The sequence below is a fragment of the Apis florea genome, unplaced genomic scaffold (assembly GCF_048593485.1).
Source record: "Apis florea isolate Af1SG1 unplaced genomic scaffold, ASM4859348v1 contig_3158_pilon, whole genome shotgun sequence".
NCBI lineage: Eukaryota > Metazoa > Arthropoda > Insecta > Hymenoptera > Apidae > Apis > Apis florea.
Window position 1 is genome coordinate 6,724,514 of NW_028256713.1, and position 20,294 is coordinate 6,744,807.

The window sequence follows — 20,294 nt, forward strand, 5'->3', positions numbered from 1 at the left end:
ATTTATTATTGCTCGCAATTATTTCGAATATTGTTGAAAGAAATTATATCATTATTTAGAAAAGATATTATATACAGAACATAATGGGCGGTTTAATTTGTGCATATAAGATAATATGTATTACATATTTATGAATATGTACTTCTCCAATTTGCTTATCATCTTTTCTGAAATCTTTTGAATAACAAAAAACAAATCATAGGTTGTTAATCTTGCCTCAATAGCACGTAAGATGATAATAATTTAATACGAGACTTTTGTGGTAGAGGCAATCGAAATTTAATAGGACAACTTGAATATGATAAAAATATATTGCAAATAATATTTGATAATCCATATAAATAATTTAATAATTTTAAAAGAATTTTATTGTCGTAAAATTATTTATAAATATCTTTAATTTTTTTTCTATGTTATAATTAAATTTTTTATCTTTTAAGATTTTTATTTTTCCGAAAAATGCTTTAATTCTATTGCAATTTTAAATAAATGAAATAGTCTGATTAAAACGAGTTGAACTAAGCAAATGAAAATAAAAAAAACAATAATTTTTTATTACACGCATATTTTATGTAAAATTATTAAATTAAACCCATTTTAAAAGTAGACTAATAGTAGGATTAGACAAAGCTAGGTATCTTGTTTTATATAATCCGATTTCAAGTAAGCTTTATGCATTACAAATGAAATCTATTGAAAGGATAAAAAGAAAAGTTGAAAAAAAAATATATGGTCAAGTTTTCCTATTGGAAAAAATTTTTTTTAATATTTATGTGCGTACACTCGATCTTCCGTAATAAAAATTCCAAAAAATCGAACGGAAGAAATAAAGATACTGTTTGGCGGACTGAACGAAATATTTTATAGATTATAGTGCATAGGTAGTCAAAAATAAAAATTTCATTGTAAGGGGATATTGATTTTTGTAAATAAAACTCGTTATAAGAAGAATATAGTAGGAAATGTAAAATGAAAAATTATACATGCGCTACTGTGCGTTCGCGCATTTATAAGGGATTGTGTACGCACAATTCTCGTTCTAGCTAATATCACATCAATATAAAATTTAGTCAATTATGAAATTACGAAGAAAAGGAAAACTGCAAATAATTTTATGAAAATTATGTATATGAATATATAAATATATGCATATTTATATATTTATATAAAATATAACATATACATATGTGTATGTCATTTTTTAAAAACACGATTATGTTTTAAATATATCACAATTACAAGATAGGAATATTATAAACATTCCTAAAGATACTGTTGTGCTGTATTAAGAAGTAGATATATCTTGTATTCACAAGTAATTTTATTTTTTTTGTTTGTTTGTAGTTGTACATGATATCTTCTCTGCTCACATTAATCGCCATTTTTTGGCTTTTCCTGTTGGTAACTCGTTCATATTTGTCGAGTTTTTATATCGATCGATATATATGTATATACACATATAATGTATTATATATATTAATATACATATGAATTTATATTTATATAATTAGAGAATTTGCAGTGAGAGATTAGTATTTGAATTTTCTCAGAATTAAACTAAATTATATAAATTTGCAAACTATTCAATATGTTCATAAATAAAACTTTTAATTTAAAATGAGAAACTCTCTTTTATATAAATAATTCACAATAATTTTTATATGAATTTTTATTATCACAAACTATAAAAATTAATTTTTATTTTTAAAAAGAAAAAATTTCTTTATAATAATAAGAAAAATAGTTATATTAGAAAATTAGAAAATTAACATAAAAATATAGAATTAATAATTAATATAATCATCTCTTTTACTGCAAATCTTTCAATTTATTTTAAAAATATTTATATCAATATTATCTCATAATATTAATTTGAAGTTTTTCTTCAACTTTATTTGAATATTTTTTATCATTACCAGCTAAAATTTTTTGTACCATACATTATTTTTTACAATCTAACTATTAAAATATATAGAAATACAAGAAGCCATAAACATTTTTTCATAATCAAACTTCATTTGTAAATCGATTATAAAATCGATTTTCATTGGTATATATGATTTTGTAGGAATAATATATACATATATTCGTATCGAGATATTTATAAACTATTGTTAAGCCATCTTTCATTTAATTGAAAAAATAGAAAAAATTCACACATTCACACGAATACGCGATCACATACATAATCACACATGCATGTATGCACTCATGCACTGGCGCGCGCGACCGGTCATCTGATAAGGATTTCGTGCTTTTAGACGCACTTACACTCAAAGACATTAAGAGAGAAAGAGACTCATATATAGGTACAATTATTTAAAAAAATGCGATTATCATCAATAAAAACTACACGTCAAATATACACCCTATCGATGAACGGTTGACTTTGCGGAATTACATATTTGTTATGTAAAATAACTGTAATCAATTGGTTAAATGGAAGCTTTTTCACCAATAAAAAGAAATCAGTTAAACATTTACGAAGTGTCCTTTTTCAAGCATTTCATGTTTTTTAAAATTAGAAATTTAAAATAATAAAAAAAATAAGAAATGTATGTACAATTGCGAAGAGCTTCTTGTTTTTCAAATTAATCCATTGTTGTTTAATATATAATTTTAAAGTAACTTATAATGATATGCATTTGATTTAAGTAGTATTTGATTTGTAGTGTTATATGCTATTTAACAGAATATAGAGATAACTATAATTTCTTTTCAAAACTTTCATTTTCGTAAAATATAAATAATAAAATGTTACAAATTTTTTCGATTATTAATTAGAAAGTTTTGTATAAACTAACATAATTGTTTGTTTCTGAGCACAAATATTTGAATATAATTATTTCAAATACAATGTTATGGTTTCTGATTTTCAAATTTTTTGATTTTATTTATTTTCTTTTTAAATTTGAATTATTTGTATATCTACATAAAATAAATTTTTTATGTTTTCAATTATAAGATTTTTGAAAATTATTTACTTAAAAGCAAAGCACTTTTCATATAACTATTAAATTGTAATAATATTGAAAAATATTAGAAATTATGAAAAAAATATTGTATTAAGATATAATTAGCTTAATTATTGGTATTATTCATTGTATTAATTTATACAATAATTATTTCAACTAAAAATTTTTAAATAAAAAAAATAAATTTATATAATCTTTTTATACAATTTAAAATACTTAGTAACTTTCATTAAATTATAATTGGTTTTAATTTAATTTAAAAAAAATTTTATATTTTATACATAAATTAATAATATTTTACATTTTACTAAAAAAAAGCATTTTAATTATTACTTATAGCTAGCACAAATTCTATTATAAAATAATTAGTACGAAATATATATTTGTCCTTCATTAATATTTTCATGTTTTTATGTATATATATATATATGTACAGTTAGTATGTGTAAGTATTTATATAGTATATGCTTTTTATTCAAAAAGAAAATTGCATATAAAAAATGTTCGTTATATAATTCATAAAATGCAAGATATCAAAGGATTTCCGATTATCTTTTAATAATAGTGAGTCTTTTTTAATAAGATATTTAGATTATTTATTTATTAATGATTGCCAACAATAATGATAATAATTAATTCTGTAAAAAGACATTAAGTCTCTCGCTTCAGATAAATAAATTTATAATATTAAATTTATTGTTATATTGCAATAAATATATGTATATAAGATAATTTACAAAATTATAGATAAAATGTTATTTATAAATAGCTTATTTTTTATGGGTCTTATAATTAATAAAATACTTGTTAATGTGAATATAACATATAAGTAAATTCAATTTAAAATATTCTTATATATCTCATTCAAATATTTATAAAGTTCTCAATACTGCACATTTTTAATGTTTTCATTTAAAGTAATAATATTAATAATTAAATAATAATATTAATATTAAAATTTGTAGGATATCTTTAGATCAATTTTAAAAATCAAAACAAACATAAAAATTGGTATACAAAAATGTCAATTGAAATATATGAATTAAATTATAAGCATTTTAAATTTACATTTAGATAAAATGAGCAAAAATAAAATGTGATAACAGTGTAATAAAAATAATAGAAATAATGTGATTTTATTCTCTTTCCATTTCATTTTTATAATAAAAACTTTAATTGCTTATAAACTTTTGCTTGCTCAATCAATATTTTTATATTTGTGTGTTCTGGTTTTTAGACAAGATGTCTTATAAATATATTAACACTCTATTAACACAATAGTTTTATCAGATATTTCAGTCAACTTAAGCTTTTTTAAAAAATTTAATTTTTAATTTTATTTATCAAGAAGTTATTTAAAAAATATATAATTCATAAACATAGAAATTACTTAAAAATATATACAATTTAATTATAATAATTCTTCTTTATTTTCAATATTTTATTTTCTTCAAAACAGTTCCTAAATTTATAATTTATGTTCAGATAAAAATATTTATAGATTATTAATAGAATTATATTAATTTATTATTTTTTCATGTCATTAAAAATATTGTAAAATATTATTATGTAATTTGTAATGTTAATCTAATTTATTATGATAATCTTATATAAATGCAATAATATAACTTTTGTTTATTATAACAACATAATAAAATCTTAATCATAAGAATTTATGAAAATATAATAATTTAATTCCTTAAAAATGATTAATGTAATTATATATATTTAGTTACAGATATCAAATATTAATAGAATTAAATATTTATTAATCCTATTAATATATAAACAAGGAAAATTGTATATTGCTATCATGAAAAAAAAATTTTAATTACAATTAAATTAAAATTAAGATATATTAAATTAAGATAAGAATAGATTCTTATGTATTTCAGGAAATATTTTTTACTATGTAACTTGATACATTTGTTAATTTCTTTAAAAAATGGTATAATTAATTATTATAAATCATTAAAAATATGATTTAAAAGATATATTCTTTAAATCATTGATACATATCTTTTGGCTTTGTTACAAAATATTATAAATTACATCATTAAATGATGATTATCATTTTATTTTTACATTAAGATTTGTTTTCTTGATTTAGCACTTATGTTTATAGTAACACATCATGTATACATGTATATAACAATATTTTCATATTTTCTTATTTTTTGAATTAAAATATTTATTAACAAAAATAAAAAAAATGACATTATATTAGGCAAAATATAAAATTCAATTTAAGAAATAAAATTCTTAAAATTAAGCATTTTTTCTTTTTTTTTTTACTTTTCAGTTATATATTTCATATAATTATATATATTATAATTTCGATATAATAAATTATATTTTTACTTCGTTAATAGTTCAATTAATCAGGAAAAAAGATAGTATCAAGTGATTTTTAAAACTGAAATTTTCTCAATATATTTTAAATATAATTGTTCATAAAAGAACAATTAAAAAATAAATGTCTTCATTTTTTTGTGAAATTATATACTTTAAGCGTCTATTTATAATATATTACAATATTCCATTTCAAATCATTCTTAAAATTCAATCCAATTATTAATTCAAATTTATTCAATTTCCATAAATGGAAATCAAATTGAATTTTAAATCTAAAATTATAATACATTTCAGTATTCTAGTATTCTCATTGTTTTACTATAAAAAAAAAACATTTCTTACAAAATTTTACTTTACATGAGATCAAAATTTATGAAAAAATTATAATTAGTTCAAAAAAATTACCACAAAATGATTAAAAAATGCAGTATTTTTTTTTTTTATATTACATTCGACTAAATAATAACAATTTTTTACATTTGTTTCTTTTCAGTTTTCTTTTTTCACAAGACGTGCAATTGTATTTTTCATTTACCAATGATCACGAGAATAAATAGAAAGTATAAGAAAAAAATGCACATCATAATAGTAAGAAAAATTTACACAATTGAATTAAGAGACATTAATATGAATTTTAATAATTTAAATTTTTCTTCTTCATGTGGAGAGATATAGACGATGATAATCGTTAGCTCCAAAAGCGCAATTACATTTTGGACATTTACGTTGTCTAGTCTCATATCGCGTACGTAAACAATCCCAACAAAATACGTGAAAACATTTTGTTAAAACAGCATCTTTACGCTTAACTTTACAAGATGGACAAGTAAGAGTTTCTTTATACTCTCGAAGTTCCTCAGCCATTACTTCATCCAATGTTTCTGCAAGTTCTATCTTCTTCATTCTTTCAACTTTACGTCTTAATTGAGCTATTTCTTCCTGTAATGAAATATTTATGAGAATAGTTAAAATAACTTTAATTAACTTATAAAATTTTTTATAATAATATAAGAATTAATTTTACTTGTAATCTTTTTGTTTTGTATGCTTCTGCTTCTAAAGAACTCGTTTTTTCAGCTACAACTTGTTGTGCTTCTTTCATTTGGGAATGATATTTTTCTAAATAAGACAATTAATATTTTTCTAAATAAGACAATTAATATTTTTCTAAATATTATAATTATTAATTAAATATATATAATATTACAAATACAAATATAAATATCTTTAAATAAATCTCTTACCGAGATGAAGTTTTAAATCAGCTGCAGATTGAGCACTTTCAATAGCTTTCCGCTTATGCATTTCCATTGCTTGTTGTCTCAAAGCTAATTCCTTTTCAACAGTTGCAAGTGAATTTTGTAAAAGACGTTCTTTTTCTTCTAATTTACGAACAACAACATTAGCAGCTTCAACTTGCGTTGTTAAAGTAGAAACTTGTTCTTTCAAAACGTCTTTCTCCTCTCTAGCCAATTTATGTAATTGATTACTTTTTATCCTCTCTGTCATAAGTTTAAAATTCGCATCATCCTTTTCACGTAATTGTTGAATCAATCTAGAATTCTGTTCTTGCATATCTTCAAAAGCTTGTCCAGTTACTTCCATTTCATTCAAAAGAGCCTCTTCTTCCTGAAACCACACACAATTCTGTTTAGCATTACCAATAGTTCATAGTTTTAAATAAGACTTGTGTTTTATAGAATTTATCAAATATATAAAGTTACCTGCTTTTGAGAAGCAACTTGACGCTGGAGGGTGTATGCTTGCTCTTCTAATTTTTTAATCTTTATTTGTGCATCTTCATCTGCTAATTTCTTACGTTCTTCTCTTTTACTTTCCTATAAAAAAAAAAAAAAAAAAAAAAAATTTATTGATAAAATTTTTAAGAAATATAAGATTTTAAATTATAATTTAATGTAAATTAAAAGTACTTGAATTTTTTTTAATTGTTGACGTAATTCATCTAATTCTGCTCTTGTTTTCCGTTCAGCTGCCATTAGTTGCACTTTATCTCTTTGTTCCTTTCCAACACCTTTATACATATCCAACAATAATTTCATTTCTTTCATTTCATTAACAGCTTTCCTGTAATTAAAATGATCAAGTAAATAATAAATAAATATAAATTATATTGAAAATAATACACGACATACTTAAGTTGTGCTTTCAAATCTCTAACAAGCTCCGATTCTGCTACTTTCGTATCTTTGGCACGATGAGCAGGATCGCGGTGTTCAGTTTTTATAGTTTCTTTCTTTATATCTTTTTCACGTTTAATATCTTTCTCTTTTTTTAAGGTTGGAGATGTTAAAGTTAAGGAATCTGGAGTACCCTTATTTCCTTCTCCTTCTCCAACTTCAATAGTTTCTATTTCTTCTTCTCCAGATTCTCTTTTTATTGAAACTCCACTCTCCTCCTTTATCTAAATTACAAAAGTTTAAAGAATTATTTTTATAATATGAAAAATATCAGATTCAATATGAAAAAAATATGTTAAAATAATTTATTTTACCTGTGTTGAACCTGGAAGAGAATTTGATGCATCTTCTTCTTTTCCACTGCCGTCTGAATTATTGCCTTCTTTATTTTCTTGAGATGTTTGTTGACCCAATTTTGTCGTTAATTCTTCAATTTCTTTCTTTAACTACAATAAACGTATATCAACTGTAAATACTTTTATTTTGTTAATCTATTTTTTTTTTTTTTAAATATAATATTAATGCATACTTTTGGTATTTCTGATGAAGCTTCTTTATACTTTCGTTTATAACGATGAACCTCGCCTTTAAGTTGTTGATTATGATTCTGCAAAGATGTGATCAAATGTCTCATTTCTCGATTTATCGGTCCTGTTTGCTCATTTGCTGCTAAATTTTGTTCAAATTCTATTCTTAACATTTCATATTCTTTTCTTAATTGAGCTAGAACATCTTCCAATTGTATGCATTCTCCACGTAATTTTTTTTGTGCCATTAATTCCTCGCTCTAAAGATATTAATGAATTTATATAATTCTGATAATTTTATGAAAAAAAAAAAAAAAAAGTATATTTACCTCCATCATTTCAATATGACGTAAATGAGCGTTCTTGCTAGATTGCAATTGCTGACGAGCATCATCTAATTGCGTTTTTAATTGCATTGATTCATTATATAATACAGAAAATTGTGATTGTAAACATTTATATTCTGTTGTTTCAACAATTACTGATTCTGGAAGTTGTCGTATCTGCAAATATAAAATATTTTTCAAATACTTGAACTTATATATGATATATGAACTATACAATAATACTTGAACTTTTTTTTTACATTATATTTTATCTATTAATATAAAAAAGTAAAACACAAGAAATCAGCAAAAGCAAAGACAATATAAGTATTTATTGCACATGACATTAATTTACATTCTATATTGGATATCATAAAAATATAAACAAAAACCAAAGAACTCACATCCATTTTTAATTCTTCTACTTCTTTCAACGCATCGCGATGTTGTTGATGTAATTTATCCAGTTCTTGCAACCTATTATTAGCTAACTCTCTGGTTTCTTCCAATTCTCTTTGTAAATCTTCGAGCTATAAAAAACAAAATAGAATTAAACATATAATGATTTTAACAAAAAATCACCATGTAATAAAATATAATAATTATTTATTGTAATATTATTATTATTATTATATATTATACCTTCGTTTGTGAGACACTTGATGCAACTAAAGTATTTGGTTTGTTACTTCCTTTTTCATCTGTACCATGTATTTGTTGAAATGCTTTTAATTTCTCAATTGCTTCTCCAAGATGATGTTCTAATTTATCATTACGAGCTCGCACTTTATTCAATTCATACTGAAGATCTTCTACTTGGTTACAAAGTTCTAAAGCAAATGTATCTTTTGCTGTTATGGTATCTTGTAATTCTGACATCTGTAAAAAAATATACTTATTAATACATAATTTAAATATTACTTATTAAAATAAATATAACATTATTTTACCTTTAATGAAATAGTGTGATATTTTTCATGAAGTTGTATATTTATTGCTTGAAGATTCCTATTTTCCATTTGTATTTCAGCATTTGCTCTACGCACTACTTCATCAATATTAGGTGCTTCTTCTAGATATAAATAATAATTTTTCATAATTTATATTATAATATATAATTATAAATTTATATTTATATATATATTATTATACATTTTTATATATATTTTTTATATATATAAAAATATTTTATTTATATATATATGGTTTTATTTTTATATATAATATTTTATTATATATTTTTTAAAAATATTTTTTTATTTTAAAATATATTTCAATAAAATACCTCCATCAAATTCTCCTTTAAGTGCAAGAGTAATTTTTTCATTTCTTTGAGAAAGACGATCAAATGCCTGTACAACTTTAGAAACAGCACGTTTAGATACTTGAACACGATTTGCTAATTTATCATTTAATTCTTCTTTATCCCATGAAGAAAGCTGCATGAGAAATGATGTTGTAGCTTCACTTTCATCTATAATTATATTTATTATAACATTTATTATAAATTATAAAAATCTAGAGATTTAATAAATGCAATTATTATATATATATAGTTTTTTTTACTTTTATTTTCAGATTCATCAGCTGTTTCAGCATCAAATCTTTGAAGTAATATACGTATATCTTCATTTAATTGATTCCAATAACGATTAACAACATTAAGCACTGCATCATCTTGCATTTGCCGTATTTCCAATTGTTGAATTCGTTCTCTTAATTCAGCTTCTACTCTATGACGCTGTTCTAATCTCTAGAAGATCAAAATAATATAATATAAAAGGAAACTATGAATATAATTTTATATTTTGATTAAGAGAGGATATAAAAAAAATAATCAATCAGAAAATTAATCATTACTTATTGTAAATAAATAATTAAAATCAAAATAATAAATATATAATAATTAAAAAACATAATCAATCAAAATGTTGTAATTTAATATTTAATATTAAAATATATAAAATAATAATAATAATCTTATCTAAATAATATCTATTATATCTTTTCGATCCAATATGTATGTTAACAATTAAACAAATATGGAATAATATTATATACTTACATAATAAATTAATTTTTTATATTATTAATAATAAATAATACTTTTATATGACATCTACATTTATAATGAATTATCATAATAATAATAATATTAGTTGTAAAAAATGACAATTGTTTTATTATAAAGATTGATATATTAAAATGTAATCTTATTTATAATAAAATATTTTTCAAATATTGCAAATTCATACATATTTCTATAAATGTATATTTGACAACTAACCTGGGCCAATTTTTTATTTTGAAACTGTAAAACTTTCATATCCATTTCTTCAAGAGTTGAAATAGGTCCGATTAAAATCGGTTCGAATTGAACTTTTTTAATAGGTGGCTGGGAACCCGAATCCCCACTTTCTGCAGGTCGCTTTGACATTTTGCTGCAAGCGTTTTTCCCTTTCTGAAAATTCAAGTATACAAAAATTAGAAAATGAAAAACAAACACTTTGTATCTAATTTATTGCTTACAGTCTTTGAAATTTTGTTATTGATCAAAAGAATCCGTACCTCGTAACGTATACTAATACCACCAGCGATCCTCTCCACAAATATCTTAAAGTTTCGATATCACTATGTCATTTTTAGATATCTAAAACCTGTCGAAAAGATTGTTTTCTCGACAGATTTTTACATTTTTATGAAAACGGTCGACAAAAAGTACTATGCAGAGTTAGAAAGAAGTTTCATGGGGAGATATAGGGGTAAGGGGAATCCTCCCCTCTTTTGCTCATCGACACGCGGTGTTATATGATCGTCTTTGTGAATGTGATACTTTCGGCCAATATGCGTACCTATTTATATGATTGTATTAGTTCTATCAGAAATAACCAATCAAATTCACATTCCTTTCGAATGCTTTTTTTCCAACTCTACATATATGCTTATAACGGAAGCCGCCATTATATCATAGCGTTGCATACGCGGCAAATCAAAAAATAAAGTGAAAACATCATTCACCATGATTATAAAGATTAAATAGATAAGAAACATAGTTATCATTTATATTTAGATTTTTAACTATATTGTATATCCATCTGATGTAAATTAAATAAATTAAGAAAGATAGATAACATCATCTTGTTATCATATCAATTAAAAGAAAAGTAAAATAAAAACATTGAAAATTAATGTGTAAGTGCAGATTTATTTTAAAATCAGATATTTCATTTAAGAATCATTACTTATATATTACCATTTCCTTAAAACATTTTAATCGAAAATATAATTATGCATTCAATTTATAATAATTCATTTTATAGATTTTAAAATTATAAATTTATTGATAATTCTGTTTCTATATGTATAATTCTAGATTGTTAATTCTATTTTTTAATAGAATAGATATATAGAGGATACAATCTTTATTATATTTCTTTTATTTTTAGTTAATTATCATACGAATAAGATTAAAAATAAAATTAAAATAATAAGGAATTAATTCAAAAATCATTTCTAACTGTAGATTATAATTAATAGAAATATTAAAATATCTATATTGAAACCTAACCTATCTGAAAACTTTGAATCATAAATTCTGATTCCAGATTTTTAATTCTTCTAGTGAATACACCAATGGAATATGTACAAAGAATCATAATTTTGCATAATGATAATATATTTCTATTAATTTACTATCATTTTTGAAAAAAAAACTTATATTTTAATAATACAAAAAGTTTCATTTCATCTTCATTTAATAATATTTTTAAAATATAAATTATAATATTACTTTTTTATATATATAATTTTTGTTTTGTAATATATATGTATATATATGTATTATATGTATATATAATTATTAATTATAATTTATACTACATAACTATTACTATTAATAATAAACAGATATATATTATATTATATTTTATTATATATCTATTTTTTAAAGTGAAATTTTCGGTTACTTCTGAAAATTTATCATGATTTAATTGAAATTTTATAAATTATTTCATTTTAAAAACAATATAGATTTTTAGCGATTCAAAAGAGATCCAAATTTTGCGAAAAACATTTTAACATTTCTTCATTATCAATATAGTACAACATAAAATTACAACATTAATTAAAATAAATTGATTGTGTACATGTCTCTATAAGAACTTTTTAAAATTCTTCTAAGAATTATGATTTAGATTATTAACATTCAAAATATTTATACTATACTCTATTTAAAATTTCTATGTTTTCTATTTTTTATGTGCATTCGAAATTATAATGATCGAAATTATAATAATAACAATATCAGCATTATATTTAATATTTATCATTGTAATTTCAGTCATAATTTCTATCGCAGAATTGTTTTATATTTCATTTTCGCATAAATCCGAAGGATTCTCTATAGACATATTATGAATTGATTTTATATGTGAATATTTATGATATAAGATAAAAATCAAAGAAGATTTATTTTATCAACTATTAGATGATATAAAATATATATATACAGAAATTTAATAAAGATAAATTTAAATTAATTTATTTGAGTTGAATTCTGTTATAATTCTATGTTTTGTCGGTAATATTGAAAATAATATTAAATGATAAAACATATATGCAATATTTTGGATTTTTGAATCGCTAAAAATCTTTTTTCTAAATATCGTTTTCATACAAAATAAAGCTATCTTCAAAGTTTCAGTCAAATTGGATATGATAAGCTTTCGAAATTTCGCTTATATTGAACCGATAACATCACGTATAACATAAAAATGGTAAGATAATTCAATTTAAGGATAATTAAAAACATGGAATGCGAAGTTTTATAAAATGAAGATATATTCTATATCTTGTTTATAGTTGGTATTTAAATAATTTTTTGTTCATATAAATTAAGAAATAGTTTATTTAATAAAAATATTAATAAGAAGTACATTATTTCATGTAAAAATAATGTGTTTATATTACAATATAATATTTAATATATAATTTCTTTATAAATAAATTAAATAAAAAATTAATTTATAGGTTAAACGTTAAACGTTTCTATAGAAACTTGAACTGATTCTTCATATATAGATCAAACCTGTGAACCCGTTGCTTTAACAAAACGTTATTTCTTCGTACGTGTTTTCGAAATTGAAAAATAAAATGCTAAACAATCGTCCACTTGAATTAGTTCCTCCACCTCCATTGAAGTTTACTTTATATCAGTGGCATCTAAATAATCGTCATAGGTATGAATATTTAATAATAAACAATAATATCGCGTCTTTTCTTTCAACTAAGTTTTAAATAATAATAAAAGATAAAATAATATAACATAAAAAGTATTTATTAGGTATCGATGTTCAGAAGCGCAACAAGAATTAGCAGATCGATTACTTAATGAATCTCAACGTATTTGTGAATTGAGTTCTGAAACAATAAAAAATAATAAAGAAGAAACAGATCATAGACTTAAAGAAAAAATTGGAGATATAGAATTTCGTAAAAAGGAATTATTACGTATAAGAAAAGAAGTTATCCTTGAAATTGATACTTTATCGATATATAAGGAACGTATTATGGATGCTTTATCATCCATAAGGAAAAGTGCTCTTATTATTTGCGAAAAGTGTCTTGTTTTTAGGTAAGATTTAATAAATAGAAAAAAGAAACAATAAATAATTATCCAGCAAATATTTTTCAAAATCATTCAAAACATTGAAAATATCATAAATTAATATAATTGGTGATTTGCATGTGAAACTTAAAGAAAAGTCTAGTTTTATTAATTTAAATAGATTTTCAAATAAATAGATCAAATAATATGATTTTCTTAATTCGATTAAAAATATAACTTATATCTTAACTACTAAAATATTTTAAATTTCTTATAAAAATTGAACCACAAAATTTAATAAGTAGTATTTTTATTATTTTAACTATAGAGAACAAAGATTAGGAATTGATTTGGTTCATGATGACGTTGAAAAAGAATTGATAAAAGAATGCGAAGTAATTAGGGGTGTTGAAAATTTATTAGTTCGAACTTTAGAACAAACTCAGGAACAAATACGTCGATTAAAAGCGACACTTTATTATATGGATCATGAACTTGAGGATAAAGAAAATAATTTACGTATTGACAAACATAATTTAACGTTAAAAGAAACTAGTTTAAATTTAAGCATTTATCATGGCACTTCACGACTTGATCCTTCGTAAGTATTACTTTTTAAGTTTTTTATTCATCTTAATTTCTTAAATTCATTTGATTTATTAAAATTTATTTTAATTTATTTTTATTCATTAAGAACTATCGAATTGAATGAATGGGAAATACAAACTAATAACAATATCATGATAGCTTCGAAAGAAGTAAATTGTGCTATAACTTTGCGCTGTTATATCGATACAATTATAAAACAAGCAATTGATGATCTAAATGAACAAAAAAATGCTACTAATGAAGCTTTCAGACGCCGCATCGAAGAAACCAAGGAAGCAAAAACGAAATTAGAATTACAGCATTCTGAGGTGTGTGCATAGTATAATTATAGATTTTTAATTAAAAATTATAAAAATAACATTATATAAATATGAATATGAATAACATTAATAAATATTATAATATATTTATTAATTCGAATATAAATCAACAAAAAAAATGTTTAATAAAAAAGATATTAAAATATGTATATATATAATATATGTGTAGATAATGCGACAAGCAGAAGAAATGAAAGAGAATATTACGCGTATAGAAAAATCAATTGCAGAAAAGGAATGTTTCTTAGCTTTGGCTCATACGAGACTTGGTAATCGTTGTCAAAGACCAGGATTAGAACTTACTCGAGATTTAGTCGAAAATAATCTTGTAAAAGAAGTATATGATTTACGCGATGTTATGTCTAAATTACAAGCAACTATGTTTGAGGTCTATATTTTACATTTTTTATAATTTATTATGTTTATTTTAATTTAATTTTATATATAATATATAGTAATAATTATATTTATTTTTTTAGGCTCAAGCATCATTGCGTTATTTACTGAAAACACAAATTCAGATTGAAGAAGATATTAATATTAAAACAAATACATTAAAAATTGATGAAGTCGATTGTATGACTCTTCGTCAGAGTATGTTCTACCATGTATATTAAATTAATTCAAATATTGAATCATTAAAATTTTTATATAATAAAATATAAAAAATAATAACAGTATTTTTTATGCAAATTAAAAACATAAAAATTTAGATTATTACAATTTTCGTATATAGAAAAAAAAATTAATTAAATATATCATTAGAAACAAAGACATTATATAATTTAATATAATATTTGAAATTATATTTTGTATTAATCTCAAACAGATAAGTATTTATGATATATGTAATATATACATATACTTTTCATTAGTTTGTAGATTGTGCTTCAATAAAATGCTACTATTGGAAGTTTGTGTTTAGTTTAGAAGAGAATTTTATTCCTATTGGCTAATACTTATGATTCATACAATACTAACTGGTTGTCAAGCTGAGTATTGCTATTATTTTTGTAGTAGTGTTTTATCTATCTAGAAGCAATATTTCAGTGCGGTTTTCCTGGTCAACCGCGTATTTTTCTAAAAGTGTTAATTTAAGTATTCCTGACAAAAGTTCTTGATTTTGAGGCAGTGGAATGACAAATATATATATAAAATGTGTTTCGCTCAATTTTATATAATATTTTATATATAGAGGATCAGTTTAATTGCTGAATTATTTATTTTTTTGAACCAAAAATTTGTGATATATATTTATATTTTCTGACATTTGTCAAGTAAAATTCAAAAATTTTAATTTTAAGAATCTGAAATTAAAAATTATATCAAATGAATTAAATGTGAAAATTACGATGTTTTATAGATATTTTATATTATTTCGATCGTCATAGTGATTTCAGATTAACAGTTTAATAATTCAATGAGAAAAATTTATAGTCTTCTGATATATGTCTTATTTATACTACCATTTTTACCGATATCTAGTAATATTAATAGCTACAAATTAATATAATAATTATCTATACTGTAGAATGAATAAAACAAAAAATTTTTTAGATAAACTCATTATAATATAAATTTAACTCAAAATTTAAAAAATCTAAGCAATTAAATAAAATTATTCAGATGTCGGTAAAAATGGTAACATAAGCAAGACATATATGACGTCATCATGAAGAACAAGAAACTCTTCTCATTGGATGAATTGTGAGTAAAATCATAATGGCGGTCGAAGTAACTCGTAAAATATAATTTTACATATATATAACTCGATTGCATGGATTTTTAAAGTTGAAATTGTTATTATGCTATTAGAAAATGTAAAAATATCTTACGAATTTTTGAACGAAAGAAATAAAGTTAGCCAAATATTGTAAGGCAAAGTAACAAGCATGGCAAGTGACGCAATAATCTCGTTACCTGGAGAGATAATCGTGTATATTTTGGAAGATAAATTACTTGACTTTTCGGATGTCATTAATTTTAGTTCAACGTGTAAAAGTTTGTACAAAATTGTCAACGAAAATAATAAACTTTGGAAGACTAAATTTTTTCAAAGGTATTTGTCAATTTGAATATTGAGAAATTATTATAATAAAAAATCAAACAGATTATATATACACTTAAGTTGAAAAATGATTGTTTTTTTATTTATTTTTATTACGAAATTTGTAATGGAATTTTAAATCAAAGCTGAATTTTTTATTTATATTAGACAGAATAAATGAAATATAAATTGCTATTTTAGTTTGAAAAATAAACTTATAAGTTATATTTATTTAAACACATAACATTATAAATACAGATTATTTTAACAAAATTTAACAAAAATTATTCTTCTTAATTATAACAAGATACAAAATCTGTAAAATCTTAAATAAAATTAAATTAATAATTTTACAATTATATTTTATAAATTATACAAGTACTTTTATTTGATCTAATTTAATTTAATTTTTTTTTAATAATAGATGGCCACTTTTAAAAGAAGTATATCAGACAAGTAAAGAATTAGAGCATCAAATGATAAACTGGAAAGAAGAAGTAAAAACTAGTTTGAATAGTAGAACCAAATTACTTTGTCTTTTATCTTCTATGTCTAATAAACATCATAAAAAACAAGAATTATCCAATTCTGAATTTAAAGAATTTGATTCATTATTTTGTCCAAAAGAAGGTGCTCATCCTTTAGCTTATTATTTTCTAATAGATGAACTTATAACATTAATTAAATGTCCTGCTATGTAAGTATATCGATAACAAAGATATTTTTTCTTAGAATTTATTATTATTAAATAATATTAATATTTTTAGAGTAAGCAATTTAACACATAGATATTATGCTCTCAAAGTTGTTCGATATTTAAAACAAACTCATTTGAAAGATGAATGGCAAAAATTTATATCTTTACCATCAAAACAACAAACTTTAGAACGTGGTGCAACTATTGTAGCACAATGGAGTCAACCAGAAAGACATGTATCATATCCGACAATATCATCAATATTAGATAATATTGCAGAACAAACAAAAGAGTTACTCAGAGAACAACATCCAAATCATTCTATATTTTCAATTCCAATTGAGAGATTTATCTTTTGGAAAAATAATATTATTGATGACAATCAGTGGAATATTTCAGAAACAAGACAAGTAACAGATGCATTATGTAAAGTATTATTTGAAAAATTAGGATTCTATGGAAATAGTGAAATGTATTATTCATCAGAAAATTCGTTCATAGATCGCGTAAGTTATGAATAAACATTATAAAAAATAAAAAAATAACGAATTATTTTAAATATTATTTTTGAATATATATAAAATTTTGTTATTAGGTTTTAGAACGTAGACGCGGAATTCCTATAACTTTAGCAATAGTATTTGAAAGTGTTGCTCGAAGACTTGGTATACGCTGTGAGCCTGTTAGTTTTCCATCTCATTTTTTATTACGATGGAAAGAAACATAGTAAGTTTTCAATTATTATTATGATTCATAGATAATGAATATTTGTAATATATGTATTTTAAGTTTTTGCTAAAAACAAAAATCCTTATAGAATAGAATCTTAATTGTTAATAATTATATGATATCAAATTTCATTAATTTAATTAAATTTAAATATTTGTATGTTTCATTGTAGTGCACCAGAATTTAAAGACACTGAAAATTATTATATTGATGTCTTCAATGGTGGTCAATTTTTAACTAAAAAAAATTGTCCTAGAATTGGAGGTGTTTCAAGATGTCCAATAGAAAAATATAATGTTCATGAAGAAGCAACTGCTATAGAGGTTGATAGTTTCTTTGAATTAAAATTCATTGTTATATACTATTCTTTCAATTTATAATAGGAATAATTTTTAATAGGTAGTAACAAGAATGGCAAATAATTTAGAAATAGCTGCTAGACAACATACTCATATAAATGGTACTCATAGAACTGCAAGATTACGTTCTGCACTTGAACTTCGATATATGATACAACCCAATGACACGAACACAGTTTTACAATTAGGACGAATATATATGTCACAACATATGGATTTGACTGAATTGGTGAAAATATTAGAAAATATGCAAAAGGTATTTTATAAAATTGATAATATACGATATGAAGGATTAAATTTATTTTTGTATCAAAGTCTTATTAAAATTTATAGGATTTGGAGTTAATGTCAAGAGGACAAGCAAATATGATTTCACAGACTTTTAAAACGCTCCAAAAATGTCAAAAAAGATTACAACCTAAGGTACTGCTTGTTAAAATTTTTAAATAATGAAAGTTTATTTTAATTTTATAATAAATTTTACATAAAAATTTATAATTTACATTTATTTCTTATATTTTATTCAGGAAGAAATAAAACCAAAGAAAAGAATTCCAAGTGTAAAATATGCAATAGGATTAATAATGAAACACAAAATATATGGATATTTATGTGTAATAACAGGATGGGATGTCCGTTGTATGGCATCTACAGAATGGATGAACGAAATGAACGTAGATGGATTAGAAGAAGGTGCAGATCAACCATTTTATAAAATATTTGTAGATGATGGCTCATGTCAATATGCAGCTCAAGGTAAAATTATTTATTACCTTGTTTTTTATTTATATATGACATTGTTTTTATTTATAAAAAAAAACAAAATATTTTTAAATATTTTTAATTTATTATTAGAAAATTTATTATTGGCTCCTAATCCAGAATGGATAAATCATCATGCAATTGGCAGATATTTTTATAAGTTCAGTGGTGCACATTATATACCAAATGAAGAAAAAGCAAAAGAATATCCAGAAGATGAAAAAGTTTGCAACGAATTAATTGTTGAATATATGCAAAATGGAATAACATATAATACTACTTAACAATTTATATTCCTTAATTGGAATACAAGATAATAGTATGATAAAATAGTTATTTTTTCCTTATTATATATCCCGCGCATAATATTAAAAGAAATAATATTTAAAAAAATATTTTCATAAAAGAAAATTAAAAAAAAATTTTTTTTATTTGTGATAGTTCATCATTGAATTTTTTAAAACAATTTTTAATAAATATTTGTTTAAAAAAAATTATAAAAAATAACAAATGATACATGAAATGAAATGTAAAATTTGTATAAATTGTGTATCACATATAATTTTCTATTATTTAAAATACTGTTGGCAGCTCAGATAAATATCTTCTGGTTTCTAACCCGATTTATATGTGATAATAGGTGTGTATGAATATATGTATAATAAGAGTGAGAAATGATTTATGTTTTAATGATATTTTTTATTATATAAATGTCATGCAAATGTAATAAACGCCAAAGCCTGAACTGCAAACAGTAATTAATTTATATTTTTATTCCACTAGAA

General features: G+C 22.0%; 3 protein-coding genes and 1 long non-coding RNA gene across 16 annotated transcripts; 3 read left to right on the plus strand and 1 right to left on the minus strand.

Annotated features, from left to right (window-relative positions):
- Window positions 1–3,427: 3,427 nt before the first annotated feature.
- LOC147657479 (uncharacterized) lies at window positions 3,428–10,300 on the plus strand. Its single transcript, XR_015292488.1, has 2 exons — window positions 3,428–3,539; window positions 9,960–10,300. It is a non-coding gene; the product is annotated as an uncharacterized LOC147657479 (long non-coding RNA).
- On the minus strand, window positions 4,954–11,212 carry Bre1 (E3 ubiquitin-protein ligase Bre1). Of its 2 annotated transcripts, none has more exons than XM_086909778.1 (16): window positions 10,950–11,212; window positions 10,669–10,842; window positions 9,948–10,134; window positions 9,667–9,855; window positions 9,332–9,453; window positions 9,024–9,260; window positions 8,786–8,911; window positions 8,385–8,558; window positions 8,058–8,315; window positions 7,843–7,974; window positions 7,484–7,752; window positions 7,262–7,415; window positions 7,055–7,168; window positions 6,575–6,959; window positions 6,355–6,449; window positions 4,954–6,269 (listed from the first exon to the last, which is right to left on the minus strand). In XM_086909778.1, exons 2-16 carry the CDS (start codon window positions 10,816–10,818, stop codon window positions 5,988–5,990), a joined length of 2,874 nt encoding a protein of 957 aa, XP_086765904.1. In that variant the 5' UTR covers window positions 10,819–10,842; window positions 10,950–11,212; the 3' UTR covers window positions 4,954–5,987. The 2 variants fall into 2 exon arrangements, with proteins under 2 accessions (XP_086765904.1, XP_086765903.1); XM_086909777.1 differs by having other exon boundaries at window positions 6,575–6,977.
- Window positions 11,213–11,393: 181 nt separating this feature from the next.
- Window positions 11,394–15,828, plus strand: Tektin-C (Tektin C). Of its 8 annotated transcripts, none has more exons than XM_086909793.1 (8): window positions 11,394–11,573; window positions 13,078–13,156; window positions 13,410–13,618; window positions 13,723–14,013; window positions 14,315–14,587; window positions 14,681–14,903; window positions 15,085–15,303; window positions 15,395–15,828. In XM_086909793.1, the coding sequence occupies exons 3-8, from the start codon at window positions 13,533–13,535 to the stop codon at window positions 15,530–15,532; spliced, it is 1,230 nt and encodes a 409-aa protein (XP_086765919.1). In that variant the 5' UTR covers window positions 11,394–11,573; window positions 13,078–13,156; window positions 13,410–13,532; the 3' UTR covers window positions 15,533–15,828. The 8 variants fall into 8 exon arrangements, with proteins under 8 accessions (XP_086765919.1, XP_086765925.1, XP_086765920.1 ...); XM_086909799.1 differs by having other exon boundaries at window positions 13,461–13,618; XM_086909794.1 differs by lacking the exon at window positions 13,078–13,156 and having other exon boundaries at window positions 11,433–11,573.
- Window positions 15,829–15,942: 114 nt separating this feature from the next.
- On the plus strand, window positions 15,943–20,267 carry LOC100866988 (F-box only protein 21). 5 transcript variants are annotated; one of them, XM_086909790.1, is made up of 10 exons: window positions 15,943–16,073; window positions 16,731–16,974; window positions 17,387–17,659; window positions 17,730–18,165; window positions 18,255–18,385; window positions 18,561–18,711; window positions 18,788–19,003; window positions 19,081–19,170; window positions 19,275–19,503; window positions 19,603–20,267. In XM_086909790.1, exons 2-10 carry the CDS (start codon window positions 16,808–16,810, stop codon window positions 19,791–19,793), a joined length of 1,884 nt encoding a protein of 627 aa, XP_086765916.1. In that variant the 5' UTR covers window positions 15,943–16,073; window positions 16,731–16,807; the 3' UTR covers window positions 19,794–20,267. The 5 variants fall into 5 exon arrangements, with proteins under 5 accessions (XP_086765916.1, XP_086765917.1, XP_086765915.1 ...); XM_086909791.1 differs by having other exon boundaries at window positions 15,950–16,622; XM_086909789.1 differs by having other exon boundaries at window positions 15,957–16,073; window positions 16,794–16,974.
- The last annotated feature ends 27 nt before the right edge of the window (window positions 20,268–20,294 follow it).

Excerpts from the sequence above, each read along its gene's own strand:
- Tektin-C (XM_086909793.1), top strand. The coding sequence starts at position 13,533 with ATGCTAAACAATCGTCCACTTGAATTAGTTCCTCCACCTCCATTGAAG. Across the intron at positions 14,904-15,084 it reads TAGAATTACAGCATTCTGAG|ATAATGCGACAAGCAGAAGA; the intron begins GTGTGTGCATAG and ends ATATATGTGTAG. Across the intron at positions 15,304-15,394 it reads TACAAGCAACTATGTTTGAG|GCTCAAGCATCATTGCGTTA; the intron begins GTCTATATTTTA and ends TTATTTTTTTAG.
- Bre1 (XM_086909777.1), bottom strand. The coding sequence starts at position 10,818 with ATGTCAAAGCGACCTGCAGAAAGTGGGGATTCGGGTTCCCAGCCACCT. Across the intron at positions 8,316-8,384 it reads GTCATATTGAAATGATGGAG|AGCGAGGAATTAATGGCACA; the intron begins GTAAATATACTT and ends TAATATCTTTAG. Across the intron at positions 6,450-6,574 it reads TGATTTAAAACTTCATCTCG|AAAAATATCATTCCCAAATG; the intron begins GTAAGAGATTTA and ends TGTCTTATTTAG.
- LOC100866988 (XM_086909789.1), top strand. The coding sequence starts at position 16,052 with ATGACAAATATATATATAAAAT. Across the intron at positions 16,074-16,793 it reads GACAAATATATATATAAAAT|GCAAAGTAACAAGCATGGCA; the intron begins GTGTTTCGCTCA and ends AAATATTGTAAG. Across the intron at positions 19,171-19,274 it reads AAAAAAGATTACAACCTAAG|GAAGAAATAAAACCAAAGAA; the intron begins GTACTGCTTGTT and ends TATTTTATTCAG.